Source organism: Myiozetetes cayanensis, unplaced genomic scaffold (assembly GCF_022539395.1).
Source record: "Myiozetetes cayanensis isolate MyiCay16 unplaced genomic scaffold, myiCay2020 scf32, whole genome shotgun sequence".
In the NCBI taxonomy this organism is placed as follows: Eukaryota; Metazoa; Chordata; class Aves; order Passeriformes; family Tyrannidae; genus Myiozetetes; species Myiozetetes cayanensis.
In genome coordinates, this window is record NW_026087544.1 from 3,549,568 (window position 1) to 3,567,335 (window position 17,768).

The 17,768-nt window shown below is 58.2% G+C and overlaps 1 protein-coding gene across 1 annotated transcript; it reads left to right on the forward strand.

Moving 5' to 3' along the window:
* Positions 1-991: 991 nt before the first annotated feature.
* Positions 992-17,768, forward strand: WNT2B (Wnt family member 2B). Its single transcript, XM_050326712.1, has 5 exons — positions 992-1,190; positions 13,344-13,564; positions 15,021-15,298; positions 15,552-15,816; positions 16,707-17,768. Exons 1-5 carry the CDS (start codon positions 1,027-1,029, stop codon positions 16,934-16,936), a joined length of 1,158 nt encoding a protein of 385 aa, XP_050182669.1. The 5' UTR covers positions 992-1,026; the 3' UTR covers positions 16,937-17,768.

A 17,768-nucleotide genomic window follows, 5' to 3' on the forward strand; every position in this document is an offset into this window, starting at 1 on the left:
TCACAAGGGGCTATGCCTGGCCTTGGACACTGATGCCAGGTGGTGACCCTCTCTGGGGCCATCACTGTCCCAGGAAGTGCATGTCCATCCTGTCCCACCCCGCAAACCGCTGCCTGCAGGTCCCCGGGCACCTGCGGGGTACCTGTGGGGTCTGCATCACCTCCACCCCCTCTCTGGGACCCTCACGGCCGCCCCGCACCGGAGCCCCCAGCTCCCCGCAAACCGAGCCCCGTGCGCTGCCCGCTCCCGCCCGCACCAGAGCCGTGAGCACGGCGACGGGCGGGCACAGCCCCCGCCGGGGCGCGGAGCCCCGCGGAGCGCGGCCCACCCTGCGGTTTCCCACCCTGCAGTGACACCTGGCGGGGGGCGAGCGCGGGCGGAGCCGGCCCCGTGCCCCCGCATCCCCGCATCCCTCATCCCGCATCCCGCCGAGCCGCTGCGCCCCTTCCCCCCGGGCGGGGCCCGACGGGGCGGCCGCGACCTGTGGCTCCTCTCCGCGTCCCCCGCGGGTGCGGGCGCGGCGGTGGGAGCGGCCCCCGGTGCGGGGCGGCGGCGGGGGCAGGAGCCCGGAGGGGGCTGTCCGACGTGCCCTCGGGGAGGCGGGGGTCGGTCCGGCCGGAGCGGCGGCTCCGCGCCTCTGACTCTGCCCAATGAGAGCCCGCAGCACGGCGGGCGCCGGCAATATTTGGCCGCGGCCCCCGCGCTCCCATCCCCAGAGCGCCCTCGCCCTCCGCGCAAGGACCTCCATGGCCCGGCCCGGCCCCGCCGCCGCCCGCCCGCGCCGCTCGGGGGCTCCCACCCGCTGAGCGCCCCGCAGCCCCGCGGGGAGCCCCCGCCGCCCCCCGGCCCGGCCCCGCCGCCCCCGCAGCAGCATGAGCCTGGGCGCGGGGGCCCAGCCGGGGCTCGCTCAGCAGCGCGGAGCCGGCGGACGCGCCGCGGGGCCGTGACGGGCAGTGCCCCGAGGGGAGCGCGGGCAGGACCCCCCTCCCCGGTCATTTCTCCGTCTGGACCCCGCCCCGGAGAGATATGCTCAGCCCAAACCGCCTGGAAGCGTCTCCTGGGATTGCCGTGGCCCCCGGGCGTGCGGAGTGCGGAGCCTTCCCTCGGACGGCGGGCGCGGCCCCCCGGCTTTGCCTCCCCCTCGTCCTCCTGCTGCTCGCCCTGACGCCCCGCGCCGACTCCTCGTGGTGGTGAGTGAGTCCCCGCGACGGCGCCGCCGCCCCGACGGTCCCGGGGCCGCCGCCCGCGGGAGCTGCGCGGGGCGCGGTCGAGGGACGGGGATGGAGACGGGGATGGAGACGGGGATAGGGATGAGGAACGGGAACGGTGACAGGATGGGGGACGTGGATGGGGATGGAGACGTGGATGGGGATGGAGACGTGGATGGCGATGGGGACGAGGAAGACCGAGTGGCGGTCGGGGCAGCGCCGGCGGGAGCGCAGCGAACCCCGCCGTGCCGGGGCCGGTGCCCGACGTGCGGCCGTGGGAGCCGGCGGGGACCGGCCGGGGTTGTGCGGGTTCCCCGTCTGTCCCCGCGGCTCCACCTGCGCGGCTCCGGCGGCGTCCCGGGGTGCCGATGTCCCGGTGTCCCGGGGCATCGCGGCGGGAGCGGACTGCACCGTGGTCGGTGCCGGGTCTTTCTCCGCGGCGCAGCCACCGCAGCGCTCCGGGCACCCCACGCCCCGAAAGCGCCGCCGCCCCTCTCCCGGGGCCGGGACTTGCGGCGGGGACCCCCCATTCTGTCGTGGCACCGTGACTCCCCTAAAAGCCATCCCTCCCCGGGCACGGCGGCGAGCAGGGTGAGCCCCTCTGTGCGGTTTAGACCGGGGAAGCGGCAGCAGCTCCCAGCTGATCCGCCCTGATCCCGCCGGAGTTCCCCCATCCCTACGGGCTTCGGTGTTGCCCCGCACGCTCGTGTTACAGTTCTTTGGGAAGCAAAGAAGTTGCTGTTCCCCCTCTCTTGGATAAAGTGAGGCTCTGTAACAGATAGAAATGATGCCACAGAAAATAGGAGCCTTCTAGAAATTAAATCTCCTCCTGCCCCGGTTCCTGTAACGATGAAAATTCATGTATGCGGAATGGGAGTAATTAGGAAAACAAGGATTGCAAAGTTTTCCAAGCGAGACTTCGCGCTGCTTCGGTAGTTCAGCAACACTGGAGAAAAAAATAGTTGGCTGCAGAAAAGTTCTCAGTGTCCCCCACCCTATAAAAGTCCTCTCTAATCTTGTGGAAAACACTGTTTTCCACGCCAATCTCATCATCATTAGCAGATCGCGGTGGATGAGGCAGAACTTAATCAAATTCAACCCATCTGCCGCTGCAAGGGAACGGTGGTTTCTGGAATTCCTCAGCTACCGTGGAGCACTCTGTGAGGGCCCGGGAGCACTTCATAGTCACGCCGATAGCACAAGTATTCCCGGTGTTTGAGAGCACGTCTGGGCGTGTGGCAATCGTGGCCGGGCTGGCATCCCTGGGAGAGCGATTCCAGGGTGAGGAAGGCAGATGGAAAAGCTGTGGGGCTGGGAGGGAGGGGGTTGCTCAGGGGAACGTGCCGCTCAGGCAGCCGGTGGCGACCAGGCACAAAAGGTGGATGGTGTGAGGAGCAGCTTCTTCCAGAGAGCAGGACAGGCTTTGGGGAGCACATAATGAGCAAAGGAGCAAGAGCCCTGCCATTCCCAACCGTGCCCAGAGGAGATCTCCTGCAGCCTGATCAGCCGCGGGGCACTGGAACCACCGGGAGAGAAAATGAGTCACTGCTGGGGAGTCTCAGGTTGATACAAGCACTGGCCTGGCTTCCAGAGCCAGCTCTGCCCCCACCCAGCAGGGCAGGTGAAGGCAGGACGGTTTCTGCGGGCCAGGTGACGTTGCTAAAATCCTAAAAGCTGAGGAAGGAAGGAAGGGACATTGGAGAAGTTGGATTTATTACCATTCTCAAGGAGGCGGGAGAAGGGGAGGCTCATTAGAGCTGAGCAGTGGGTACACGGGGTAATGTGGCCGGAAAAAGAGGAGGTATGGAGTAGTCACAGCATCGTCTGAGCTGGGCAGTTCTGGTAACACACGTGGATGCTGCCTGAGGGGTGAGGATTCTTTCTTTAGGAGGAGTGTAAACACCACCCATTTCCCTTGCTGTCGAACCCCACTTCTCCGCCGCGGTCTGCCCTCATTCCGAGCACATGTCGCTTCCCAGCAAGCGGGAGGAAAACCAGCCACGTTTTAAGCCTCGGTAGCTGTGGCTTGTTTGGAGGAAGCTACATTTAGCTCCCACAGCAGTTTGTGTTCTCAGCTTGCAGACAATCCCTGCCTGGCAGCTCGAGGGGAGAGGAAAGCAGGGCAGCCCTTGGGGGTGCTGGGGCAGGGGGGTGGCTGGGGCTGGGCAGTCCCCCCATGCAGCCCCACAGCCGTGGTGCAGTCAGGCACGGTGCCTTTGGATATTTTCAGTGGGGAAAATTGGTCCCAAGGGCCTTAAATACTCTACTTTTAACCCCCCCCCCCCAAAAAAAAAGTCAAAACCTAAATATATTAAACTAAAATTCACACTTTCAATCGAACTTTCTCTTCTGTAAAGCAGCACACGCCTAAGAAAAGCCTAAACTGAACTGAGCGCTGTTGTGCTGGACGTGTCAGTTCTGATAAAATAGCGTGTTTAGATGAAATTGGGTTTTACTGAAAGTGGTTTCAACCAGCTGTGGTTTGGGAAAAAGTTATTCAGCGATTTGCATAGGTTTCCAAACACATCTTTAGCACCACTGATATTGCAGTAAATACATTTGGTGGTACATCATCGTGCCTTATTTTAATTATTATTGCCAAATTCTTCTAGGGATTCACACACAATAAACTTGCGGAACTGGCGGAAATGCTTCTCATTTCCAGAGTCAACTTTTTAAGTAGTTTAATAGGAAAAACCGGGTCCCTTCTGATCACAGTACATGGAAAGGAAATATCAACCAAATGTCTCTTCTAAACAACTGCAAATTATTAATTTTCGGTGACGTCAGGCACGGCTCAGCCGCCCCGCAGAAACGCCGGGAACGGGTGAACTCTGGCGTCCAAAAAAGTGGCCGTGGGTGCCTGTGGGTGCCTGTGCACGTGCTTGGGGCATGGCACGGTGAGAGCAGTGGCACAGGGGGCAGAAGGGACGGGCTGGTGACACCGTGGTGGTGGCCAGGGCGGTCGTGGCCGCGCTCCGAGGCCGCCGTGACTAACGGTGAGAGCGGGATGGCCGTGGCTGCCGGGAGCAGCACCCTCGCCGTGTAAACGCTTTCCAAACCCGAAAGTGTTACTTAGCAACAAAATACCAGCTGAAACACAGACTGAAATTAAGAAGGAATGCAACGGGGGGAAAATCCCTAAATCCCAGTTTACACTTGCGTGCACCAACCGGGGTGGGGAGAATGGCGCGGTCCTGGGGGGGGACTGGAGGCTGGCAGGGCCGTGCCCTGCGCCCCGCGAGAGAGGCCACAGGGCCCCGAAAGCGGCCTCCGAAATTCCTTCGGAAAGATTTGGGAGAGATTAGACAAATGTTGCTTATAAACATAAACTGTGCAATAAACAAACTCGGGCGCAAAGAACTAAGTAGGGCTCGCTGGCCGTGGAGAGCCCCGCGAGCTGCTGTGGTGTGGAAAACCATTCTGAAGCTGGAGGTTTGGTTAAGGAAAAATGTACACAGAGAAAGGACCCCCCCTGCACCCCACCCTCACACACACAGACCCCCCCCCGGCCCCCAACACACCAAATCCTTGTTAGCTAACTTGTTTATGGCTAACCACAGCCCTTGGAAACTACAAATGTTTAATTTCGTCTGGCATTGGAGCAGATGGGAGGCATCAGGCTCCCAAAGAGATAAAACAAATCTGTGGAAGGGAGACGAGCGCGGGTTTGGGTGCGGGTTGGGGAGCACGTGGGGCCACGTAGGGCTGCCCATGGAATCAGCGGGGTATGGGGGCTCCAAGGGAGCTGCTGAGCTCCAGGGCGTGGTGCCCAGATGGGAATTTTGAGGGATGCTCCGGTTCAGAACCAGGCAGCCACCATGGTCCAGCTGCCTTCCTTGGCCAGGGTGTCCATGGGCATGGAAAACACACAAAGGGCAAGTCATGAAGCAGGAGTGACTCTGTCATTCCCTGTGTGCCAGAGCAACCCCTGGACATGGTGTAGGGCTCTGGCCAAGGGTTTGGCAAGGATACCCCACTGCAGGTGGAGAAGGGGACATTCCCACCACAGTGGGATGGCAGGAGCAGTGATCCCACTGTCCTTCTTCTCCGGGGTTTGCCACATCTCCTCTGTGACACCAGTGCTGGTTCCTGGTCCAGGCGCAGTGGGTGGGCACAAGGAGTGATGGAGAAGTGGAGTTACATGTCCATGTGGATAGAGGATATAGGAGAGAGGTGTGTGGGAGGGGAAATAGCATCAATAGGAATGCTTGAAATTAAGCCAAGGGAAAGACAGCTGCACGGAGGAGCTCCACAGCCCGCCCTGTAACCCTCTGGGGGTGCTGCTGCCTCCCCTCCGTGCCAGTCTCAGCAGGGCAGACCCACAGCAGCCCCCAGAGGTGCTTCACTAGCAGAGGGTCTCAGAGCCAACATGGGGGCTCTGAGGGCTGTGTGTCCACGGCTCTGATGCGTGGATGAACCACTTCCTCTGTGCCAGTGCCCCCTATTCATTATCCACTCAGTCTGGGCACTGATAAGAATCCCAGAATCCCGGAGTGGTTTGGGTTGGAAGGGACCTTAAAAATTATCCAGTTCCAACCCCCCTGCCATGGGCAGGGACAGGGGACAAGGTGCCACCTCGAAGAGGAGAGGACGTGCAGCACTCAGGGCCCGAGGGATCTCCAGGGGTTCGCCCCAGCTGTCAGTCTGTCGCTGCAGAGCACTTTGCATGGCAATAAAAGCAGGAGGTCAGTGACCGGGAAGTCTTTATCCCGAGGCGCTCCGCAGCTCCGGCTGTCCGGGCAGCCCTGCTGTGAAAAATAAGTTTTAAAGTAACGTCAGACTGATGGGGAATGAACCCTGTGGCCTTTGCAGCAGCCCTGGTGTTCTCGGTCGGGGTGGATGGAACAGATGGGTTGTGTCAGTCGCTCTGCGTCGTTACAATAATCCCAACCGTGCTGCTCAGTCCATTTGTCATTAGGGTCACTTTCACCTATAGCAAATCTTTCTCAGGAAGAAATGCAGAAGGAGGAGAAATCCTTCTGCTCTTCCAAAGTCATTAGCTCTGACTGTTACCAACATGGAATACAGCAGTGCTGTGAGGAGATCTGTGCTGGGCCAGATCCCGTGGAAGTGCAGCCTGCACTAGGACACACAGGATGTGCCCTGGACAAGAGGACTGGACATGCAGCTTCACCACCAGAGACTCCCCACCCATCAGCAAAGGGCTTTGGGATTAAGAAAAATTGATACTTGAGGATAAGGCATGTTTTTGATGAGCAGTTATTGTGTATTCACGCATCGCCAACGATGCCCCGAGGACCAGGCTCTGACCAGGATCCAAAGGCAGACAACTGGAAAAAGGGGAATGCACAAGAAACAGAAAGATAATGGTGCAGAAAATGAAAAATATGTCCCTTGAATGGCACTGGTAGTGGCTCGGCATTATGATGTTAAAAATTATTCAAGTGAGACTAACGCTCTCAACATGCAGAGTAGTGGCTCTAAGTGAGGAAATTAGGACTATTAATCATTCCAAGGCGTTAACAATTCCAGCAGGCCAGGATGGCCCTGTTCCCAGTGGGGCTTAATAAAATACTCAGGGTTTGTAATACTAAAATAATATCTCACATGTCTATAGCACCTTGCAACCCAAAGTACTTGGCAGTTGGCTGTAAATTGTCTGCCACAGCCAGGGAGAGCAGAGGAAGGAAGGTGCAGCATCCTTGGGAAGTATGCAAAGAACTCGAGGAGGTGAAACGCTGCCAGGTATGTTGGAATTTGCTCTTTATCAGGCAGAGAGGCAGGGATGTTGGATTTGATCCTATCTGCACCTCCAATAGCTGCCCAGAGCTTTCCAGCCTCCCACCAAAACACGGATTTTGTGTGGACTCCATGGGATGGGAAGAGGACAGAAGCCAAGATAGTTTGGCTTCCAAGTGGATCCTTCAGGACTGTCAAAGCTGTTACAGAGCAGTGGGGAGGTGAATCATTTCTCCCAGGGGATGGACTCCAACAGCCTCTGATGCCACCAAGCAGCCAGACCACTCTCTCTCATCCCAGGCTTAGAGTCTTGGAGCAGAAGTTGGCAGTGATGAGGCTCTGAGCAAAACCAGCTGAGCCTGAGGAGAGGGGGACTGGGACCCCCAGCAGCAGAGCCATCCCCCAGCACTTCTCCAGGAGAGGAGGTTGGAGATGTCCCCAGTGGCACAGTGTGTGGTCACAGGCCAGGCTGAAGAGGCACAGCCAGACCAACACTTCACCCACTCACAGACAAGGGGAACTCCAGGGATTTGCAGCACTGGCTTTTCAGAAAGACCTAGAAAAATCCCCCAAGCTGAAAACAACACTGGAGCTTAAACCAGCCCCAGGATGCCCCTGCCAGGGGTGCTTCTGGGAGCAGGCAGCATTCACAGCTGACCACGTCATGGCACACCTGGGGACAAGAGCAGAAGCAGTATCAAGGGGAATGTCCTGTGCTGGTTCTGAGGTCCAGTTACAGCTCAGCTGATGGCATCAATGGGAGATGTGGAAGAGCTCCAATCTCAGCATTTCTTCCTAGTGCAGCTCAGGTTATTTACTTGACTAGTACTAGCTGGGAGAGTGACATGTGACAGGCAGGGACACTACCCAAGTGCTTGGAGGTTTTTTTTGCTGTTTAAACCTGGTCTGGTTAGGTTCAGAGCCCCCTCCCCACCAAGTGCTGCTCTACCTCTCTGTACTGCTGTAAGAGAAGAAGTGTTCAGAAGCCCCAGGAGGAGCCGACATGGCTGGGGATCCAGGGATTTCAGGTGTCCAGGCTGCCTGACCTGAGCTGAGCACATCCTGCACTTGGTGGGGAGTGGCAGTGCCAGGAAAGGCAAATTCTCCAGCTGAAAACCCATTCCCTGGGATGTCAGAGCCAAGCCTGCTGCCTGTGCTGAGGAGCATCCCTTGATGACTTCAAAGCCACCATGCTGATCAGGCTCACAGTGCTGTGTCCAGCCAGAGCCTCTCCTGCCCCTGAGTGCTGCATCTCCCCCCTTTCCTCTTCCCTCCCAGCTCCAACACCAAACAGGGAGGTGCAAACAGTTGGCAAAGTTTTGGGACCCTCAGGTTTGCACCCATGTAAAGCTGTGACAGTGACTTTACTTAAACTCAGCTTCCATTGATCTAATTTAAAACTGTACCTTTAATGGTGTTGGTGCAACCCCGATTTCCCCACAGCGGGAACTTCCGATGTTTCAGCAGCTGTTTTAATTCACAGCTCAAAGATGCTGAGATTTGCCTGAGAATGGCAATTCCAAAAACTTCCCTTTTGAAATCGAGTCGTGCTCAAATAGGTTTTCCAGTGCCATATGAAATGGTGAAAAACGAAATGTTAGGCACAGCAGTGCCTACTAAAATTTCATTAGAAACTAAATTAGGGCACTCATTTATTTCTCAGGAACACCTTGGCATTATGGAAGAGCAACCAGAGCAAGCCCTGATTCCATGTAATTTTACCAATTCCCATGACATGCATTCCTTTTCTTCAAAACCTCATTTTCTAAGAGACATTTCCTACCTGGTATCTCCCACTGAGTCCAGAACAGTGGCGTGGCCCCAGCTCAGCCTGTCCTGGAGGTGTCCCAGGTCTATATTGCAGGGGGTTGTTAATATCTAAGGAAACTGAAACTCAATTCCCTTTGGCAGCCTCCTCCTTCTCTGATCTAGGGAGTTACAGTTCCCTCAGCACCTGCCCAGCAGATTTGCTCACCTGGCTGAGCCATTTGGGGCTGGCTGGCCTGGGCTGCCACAGAGGTGGCCTTTCTCCAGCAGGAATTCCCATCTGCCTGTTGCTGAGGTGCCTTAGGCTCTGGCCATGCTCTCCCTCTCCCCACTGCTGCACCTACGGAGCTTTTCCTGAGCCTTTTGCTTTTTCCCACCATTGAGCAAAGCCACTGGGAAGCTGCAATACTCCCTGCCATGGCCAAAAGCACAGTTTAGTGATCCAGCACAGTGAAGGTGGAGAAGGAACGAGGCGTACTGGGACACGATCCCTGGGACAAGATGCAGCAGATCCCAGGAACTCACGGCCCACATGGAACCGCGGGGATCTCCTCCTAACCCTCAGGGAGGAAAACAGACATGGAAAAGCTGTGAGCTGTTCTGAGCTCTGCCTGAGCTCAGCCTGGCACCAGAGCAGGGGGCAGAGACACGACTTGGGGCAGAGCACCCCGTGGAGCCGGCGAGTCCTTCGGGAAGCCGGGGCAGGCTCTTGTGGGAAGCGCGGGAGCAGCGCGCACGCAGCACGGAGTCGAGCCGCGGGAAGGGGGTTAGCGCAGCCCGCACGCTGCCAAGTAAATAGATGCGTCTGCCTCCGATTTGCATGTTTATCTTAGAAGCAATTTAGGTTTCTCCTTGTTTACAAGAGCCGAAGTCAGCAGACTCTCGGCAAGAACAACAACGGGGAGCCGGCACGTGACGCTCGTCTCCTGTTCTCCCTCGCGCATCGGGCGCTCCGCAGGATTTTGGGAAGAGCTCGCTGCAGCTGGGTGTGCATCCGTGCAACTCGCAGGGAGGAGGAAGGCTGGCAGCGAGAGAGGGAGGAAGAGGGAGGAGGGCTTGACCTCGCAGGCTCCGAAAGCACCTGCCTTGGGAACACAAAATCTCTCCATCCTCCGTTGTTGCTGCCTTGCGGGGCGGGAGATCCCAGCGCTGGGTGTGCAGCACAGCGTGTCCCGCGGCATGGGCGGCTCACAGCCGGCTCCTGGCAGCGAAATTCTGGGAGAGAGCAGGGAATACACCCAGCCTGGGATCGCACACCGATCAGCAAGAGGTAACACCGCAGCATCAGCCAGGAAAAGGGGGTCAGAGGGGTTGTGGCAGCCCCTCGCCCAAGCTGGGCAAACAACTCTGCACGAGGCAAGGATGATGCCAAGGCTTTATGGACCTGCATGAGGAGCTCCCAAGAGGCAGCAGCCCAAGGAACCCCGTTGGACAGGGTGGAGGATCGTTATCCCCACATGTACTTAATTATCCCCTCCCTTCCTCCCTCCCAGCTCCTCCTCGCTGCAGCCTGCCCAGCTCCTGCTTCTACTTCTCTCGTCCCAGCCATGAGGTCCAGGCCTGAACAGCCACCAGCATCAGGAGCAGTTCCTTCTCACAGTCTTTTCTGAACTCATGGCTTGGGTTTTGGTGTTGTGGTTTGTTTTTTGGTGTTTTTTTTTTCCAGCTGGAAAAATGCAGATTCCCCCCAGAGTACAGCACTGCATAGAAATGTGCCACTTCCAGCACGGCTTCATTCTTTTAAAAACGAGGTTCTGATAAGGCAGCTGGGGACTTCTCAGAACATCCATTGTCTTTCCCTATTGCAGTGTTTTTAAAATGTCACAGACTCAGAGAAATAAAATCGGAAGGGATGCTTTCATCCATCCAAAACAAATGTTTGGGTTTTTTCCCTCCCAGAGCTCTGCTTGGCAGAATATTCTGATGTTCCCTGTCTCGCTGCATTTTAGAGTAACTGAGCCCAACTGGAGCTTTTCTCAGCGAGCCTTGCTGAGATAACCACAGCCTTCCCAGGACACTTTCCCCCTCCTTGTGCCATGGGTTTTAGCACATAACCTCTGATGGAATCCTATAGGTACTGCTGTAAATACTCTGCTTGTTCTCAGCCATAGGCAGAGGGAGATGCAGCCACTGGGGAACCACACGGCGGTCGGTGCCCTTCGCCCTGCTCTCCTTCCACTTTCTCCTGCTGATAATGTTTGCTCTGATCTGGGTGTTTGGCAGGAGAATTAAGGAGAAGTAATTAGCTTCCAGTGTGAAAAAGGGAGTGCCTGGTGTTTATCTTGTCTGGAGGGTTTCCCTTGATCTCGGTCTCCCAGGGGATGGTGTTAGTCAGTGCTTTATCCGTCACTCCGCTCTGGGAGGCGGCTCCTCTGCCAGATGCTGTGTCCCAGCCCACTCCCAGCCCAGAGACTGGTGCCCCAGCTGGGGACAGGGTCTCTATGAGGTCCCTGGTGAGGTGGCCCATCACAGAACATTTTACCTTCTACAGCTTCCCCAGCAAAGGGGAGCTTTGGCTCTGCTGAACCTCCATCCTGCAAGCCCCCTGCCTCCCAGCACCTCATCCCTGCCCTTGGCAGGGACATGCCAGCCATCCCCATCCTTGCTGGGCAGAAGGAATTTAGGGCCAGGTGCCTGGCCACACTTCCCCACAGGACCTCTGCTCAAGACCACCGTGCCATTATCCAGCTGGTGGGATGCTCGTCCTCCCTGCCCCACTCACCAGCTGCTCTCACAGCCTGGCACGAGCAAGGCAACAAAATACCCTCAGTTCACATTGCTTGATGAGCTCCTGTTGGCTTTTCTTTCCTAAAAGTCCCCTGCCATGTCCCTGTCCCTGTGCTGCAGGATGAAAGGCTGGTGAGCATGCCTGGGACAATAGTGCTCGCTGCCCCTCTGAGTCTGGGCTCACAAAGCCGTGGGGAGCCGGGTTTATTATCCTCAGCTCCAGCCCGAGATGACCTTGTGCTTCTGCCAGCATTTAAACAAAATATTTTAAAAAGGGGAACAGATCCCACTGCTTTCTGTGCTCGCAGGGCTTTCCTGAGCTTGGGAGCTCTCTCTGGGGCGGACAGAAGTGATAGAACGTGGCCAGAGAGAGACAATGAAATATTGTCCGAGCTTATTGCTTTTTATTGTTATTAAAGGAAGGTTTTTACTTCCAGGCTGGGGGCTAGAAAAAATCTGAATCCCACCCAAACCTCATCCCTTCCAGCCAGAATCCCAGCTCCGTGCTCTGCAGCAAACATCGTCCTCCAGCACAGGCAGCCAGAGGGGCGAGCGGGTGGCGCAGGCGGGAGCTGAGAGGGATGGAAAATTCCACGGTGCTGCCACTGTCCAGGATGGTGCAGGGCAGAGCTCAGGGGCCCTCTCCCGTGGCCATGGAAAACTGCCCGTGGGGCTCAGCCAGGCTCTGCCAGACTGTTGTTTGTGCGTTGTCTTCCTGCTCCGAGCTCCCGCTGCGTCCCGCGGCCGCAGGGAGGGGACAGGGATGCAGGTGGGACACAGCCAGGACAGGAGACACAGTTCTCCCACTTATGCAACCTCAGGGCATGATCATGAGTGTTCACCAGTGCAGGAGGTGCACAGAGAGGAATCAACAGCTGGGGGATAACAGTGTGGACTGTAGCAACAACAGGTGAAACCTGGTCCTCTTCCTTCCCTACCTGCACATGGCACAGGGGGCTGTGCCAGGGGCACTGTGCCCATGGAGTGCAAGCAGGAGACAGGACAGAGCCTGCACCAGCCATGCTGGGCTCAGCTGGGCTCCATCCTGCTGTGCTCAGCAGGGCCAGGCAGGGCTGGGATGTAGGGAAGAGGGTGGGAGGGAGGTTTTGCACATCAGCAAGTTCCTCTGCTGCCACCCCAGGAGCTGACAGAGCCCAGGCTCGTGGGGCTCATCCCATGACTCACAGCCCCCAGAGCTGGCTGCCTCCTGGGGCAGATGTTCTCCACAGACCCCTGCTCCTTGCCTGCACAGAGCAGAGCTTTGTCCACCCCATTATACTGAACACAAAGACTGAAGGCCAGTGGCTGTGATGGTTCAGCAGTGCCCTGTCCCTGTGTCCTGCCTGTCTGAACCACGGCCCCGGGCAGGTCTCACCATGAGCTCCACAGCTTGCCCACACCAAGGGGATGCTGCAAGGAGGGCTCACTGCTGTTGGGGGACACCCTGGGCAGAGCCCAGAGCAGCTTTGACACAGGTAGAAAGGAAAGAAGGGAAGGTGGGCTTCAATATAAGACCCCCCGAGCAGGGTGAGAGTGGGGTCACTTGGTTTGTTCAGCCTGGAGGAGACATCACCGGGGTATGCAGTTTCCTCATGAGGTGAAGGTCTGCTCTCTGCTCTCTGTGAGCAGTGACAGCACCTGAGGGAATGGCTGGAGCTGTGTCAGGGCAGTTTGGGCTGGATATCAGGGAAAGGTTCTTCCCCCAGAGGGTGGTTGGGCACTGAACAGGCTCCCCAGGGCAGTGGTCACAGCCTCCAAGGCTGCCAGAGCTCAAGGAGCATTTGGACAACGCTCTCAGGAACATGGTGGGATTTTTGGGGGTTGTCCTGTGCAGGCCCAGGAGTTGGACTGGATGATCCCTGTGGGTCCCTTCCAGCTCGGGATGGTCCAAGATTCCCAGCAGGCAGGGCAGTAACGTGGCACTGTTCTCTCTGGCAGGTACATCGGGGCGCTGGGCGCGAGGGTGATCTGCGACAACATCCCCGGGCTGGTGAACAAGCAGCGGCAGCTGTGCCAGAGGTACCCTGACATCATGCAGTCGGTCGGGGAGGGAGCCAAGGAGTGGATCCGGGAGTGCCAGCACCAATTCCGGCACCACCGCTGGAACTGCAGCACCCTGGACCGCGACCACACCGTCTTCGGCCGGGTCATGCTGCGAAGTAGGTTCTGCCCCATCCCCTTCCCACCCTCGGCTTCCTGGGAGCCTCTCCTCTCGCTGGGCTGCCGTGCCCGGTGGCTTGGATTACTCCCTTAGGAGAGCTTTGCCTTTCCCTGTAAATTAATCAAGCAGTAATGGGAGCAGAGCACTGCGTTTGGAATAGCTGCACCAGATGAGATGGAGCAGGGGGAGCACTGGGGGAGAAGGGGGAAGGAGGAGACACCTCCGGAGAACAGGCTCATATGTAAACAGTAATGGGATATATAAATATTTGGAGAGCAGGGTTGGCCAGGACTCAGCAATTCACGTGGGAACTGGCTGTTCCCTCGCATGGCAAGGGAGGCAAGGCAGAGCCACAGCTCCAGGCCTCGCTTCGGGCTCCAAGGTGGAGGAGGACCATGGATACGGGGCAGGTGCCAGCCTCGAGCAAAGGGCTGGGCACAGCCCCTGCCCAGGAGGGACCTTCCTGCTCCACAGGAGGGACAGATACGATACAAGCAGGGATGTACCCAAGGAAAGGTGTGGTGGGGACAGGGATGGGGCAGTTCCAGAGTGGGAGCAGCATCAGGAGCTCCAGCTGCCTCTGGGAGGGCTCCGGCAGGGAATGGGCCACGGGAGCACCGGCACAGGCAGCGGCACTGCGGGACAGATGCTGCTGCATCCCGTGACGTGCCGGAGCATCCAGCCATGCAGCCTCCAAATCAAAGGCGGCTGGAAGAGCCTTCCCACTCCCAGCTCATATGGAGGACATGTGAGCGCTGTGGAGGGAGTGGGGGGCTTGCTCCCAGCTGGCGGGGGGATGGGGCAGCTGCCCATGGGGCGAGCAAGCAGCAGAGCCAAGAGCCAGACCCCTGACAAGGCCCTGGCTTGGGGAGAAGGGGACTGGAATACCAGGGTGTAGCTCTCACCCTGCCATGCTGCAGCCTGCCCGCTCTCAGCCTCTCCATCCCCACCACGGCACCTTCCCTCCTGCTCGCATCCTCTCCTGGCAAAGGATGGGGAATGATGAAAGCTCCTCGCCACAGCCCCATCCTGCGAGGCCCAAAGAGAGCTCCGCTGCCTTTGAAGTTGCTTTCAAAGGCTCCTCGAAATGAAGACGAGCATGGTTTTGATTTGCAGCTTCTTTTACAGCGTTATAAAAACAGCTGCGAACTTGAAGCGGAGACATAAAATAGCAGGCGCAAGCTGCGCCACGCGGGGAGAGCCGGAGCTGGCGCCGGCTCCGTGCTCTCCATCGCCCCGGGAGGCAGGGAGGTGGCCTTGGCTGAAGGGTGCTGGCTGGCCCTGCAGACTCAGCACACGTGGGCACGGCTCCCGATAATCCCCCGCGGTCAGGAGGGCACCGGGGAAGCCAGCGGTGGGTTTGGCTTTACCCGCGCGCAGGGTGGGTGCCTGGCAGACGCCTGGCACGGCCTGGCACGCTCACTCCCCATCCCTGCTCCTCTCCCCCGCTCCAGGCAGCAGGGAGGCCGCCTTTGTCTACGCCATCTCCTCGGCAGGGGTGGTCTATGCCATCACCCGGGCCTGCAGCCAGGGGGACCTCAAGGTGTGCGGCTGTGACCCGCTCAAGAGGGGCCGCTCCAAGGACGAGCGCGGGGAGTTCGACTGGGGCGGCTGCAGCGACAACATCAACTACGGCATCCGCTTCGCCAAGGCCTTCGTGGACGCCAAGGAGAAGAAAGTGAAGGACGCCCGGGCGCTGATGAACCTGCACAACAACCGCTGTGGGAGGATGGTGAGTGAACCCCCCCAGTGCCAGCCATCCCACCTGGGCCTCCCAAAGGGAACAGCTTGGGCATAGAAGCAGGACTTTGGTGTCCATGGAGGGCAGGTCCTTCTGTGGATGAGGGCTGGATGCTGCCCTGCCATCCCAGTGCCCCATCCTGCACAGCCAAGAGCTGATGAGCTGCACCAGGGGTGAGCAGATAAGGGTGCAGTGTCTGGCACCCAGGGTGACCACCAATCCTCACACATCCCTCTTCCCACAGGCTGTGAAGCGCTTCCTGAAGCTGGAGTGCAAATGCCACGGGGTCAGCGGCTCCTGCACACTAAGGACTTGTTGGCTGGCAATGTCAGATTTTCGAAAAACAGGGGATTACCTAAGGAAGAAATACAACGGGGCCATCCAGGTGACGATGAACCAGGACGGCACCGGCTTCACAGTGGCCAACAAGAACTTCAGGAAGCCCACGAAAACAGATCTGGTGTATTTTGAGAACTCACCTGATTACTGCGTGATGGACAAGTCAGCAGGTAAAACCCAGAGCTCCAGTCACTGCCCCAGAGCAGCTCTCAGCTAGCCCAGCTTTGGGATCTCAGCTGCCCCAAAGAACCCCAGCCCTCAGAGAGGGGGTCATCCACAGCACCTCAGGCTTGCACAGGCAGAACTGTGTTCATCCAAAATCCCCAGGCTTTACACCAAAGCCCCAAGCCCCTCAGGCCTCTTGTAAGGAAGGCAGCACAGCGTTTCCTCAGAGCCTGTCCCCTGCAGGGCAGAGCTCCCTTGAACAGGCAATAAAGAGCCTGCTCCCTGCACAGGCTGCTCCTCAGAACACAGCCCGGGGCTGGGATGAGAGCGGGGAAGGGGCGTCAGGGCTGCAGGGCTCCTGCAGAGATGATCAATGGTTTCCCAGCTGGGAGCATCCCCGGGTCAGGGGTCGGCAGCAGCCGTGGGGGCTGGTGGGGAAGGCAGCACGTGCTCCCACCACCCTCAGCCTGAGCAAAGAGGGCATTCCCAGCTTTGCCAGCTGCAAAGCCTGGCTCAGCAGGCACACACTGCTCTGGGGGTCCCCTGGGCACAGAGGGGCTGTGCAGACCCCCTCCCTGTCCCCCACTGCCCTTACACTCTGGCAGGAGCAGGCACAGGCTCCAGCAGTGGGCATGGGGAGGGGGCCATGCAGAGGGTCATAGAATCCCACAAGGATTGAGGTTGGGAGGGACCTTAAAGATCATCTCCTTCCAACCTCCTACCACGGGCAGGGACACCGATGCTGCATCCCTGGCCAGGATTGCTGCATCCCATGTCCTTAAGGCGCAGTGAGTGCAGGCTCCAAAGTGCTGTGACAGAAACAATGTGGGGCTGGGGTGGGAGGAGGAACCCCTGACGTTGTGTCCATTCCTTCCTTCCTCCCTTCCTCCCCCAGGCTCCCTGGGCACGGCGGGCCGGGTGTGCAACAAGCTGTCCCGCGGCACGGACGGCTGCGAGGTGATGTGCTGCGGGCGCGGCTACGACACCACGCGCGTCACCCGCGTCACCAAGTGCGAGTGCAAGTTCCACTGGTGCTGCGCTGTGCGCTGCAAGGAGTGCGAGGACACTGTGGACGTGCACACCTGTAAGGCCCCCAAACGGGCCGAGTGGCTGGACCAGACCTGAGGAGACAGACGGGAGCACCCCCGGGGAAGAATCCACTGCCACCCACCCTCGCGATTTCTCTCTTTTTTTTTTTTTTTTTTTTTTTTTTTTTTTTGTAAACCCCACCCTCCTCCCCGCGCCCTGAGGGCCGTGACGTTCTGGGAGCTGTAGTTCAACTGCATGGCTTTTATTTAATGAATTCCGCGAAGCACTAAGGGAAGGACTGCGTTTCCCAGGAGGCAGCTGCGGGCCCTTCTGTTTGCTCAGCAAAACTAATCCCCGAGCAGGGAGGAGGCTGCGATCCTTGCTCGGACTGGGAACCTGCGAAGGTTCTCTTTGCAAAGGGACGGTGCCACCGAGACGGGCTCGGAGGGCCGACCGTCAGGATGCGATGGCCGAGGAATCCTGCGCCTCCCCAGAGAATCTGCGTGGCAGCAAAGCTTCACCAGCAAAAAAAACCCACAACCCTCTAGTTCAGAATAATCCACTCTCGCAAAAGCATTCTTGCTTTTCCTTTTTTTTTTTTTTTTTTTTGTGCAAGGCCAGAGGAAGGGCGTTGAGAATCCGTGAGGCAGTTCTGTGATCCCCACGTTTCCCCTCGAGCAGACCCGGCACGCCCCGGACCCCACCGAGCAAGAGCCACCTCTGCACGAGGCTTGTCCCCTCGTCCCCAGCACAGGGGGACAAGAGGAGCTGTAAATTTGGAACTGAACCCTGAAGGACTGACTGCACAGGGACAAGGGTCACCCTCTAAATGCTGGCGGGCACAGAGAGGGCTTGAGAGAGAGCAAATGAAACCTGTGAACTTACTGGTAGGTTCTGAAGCCAACGATACAAGAGCATCTCTGTAAAA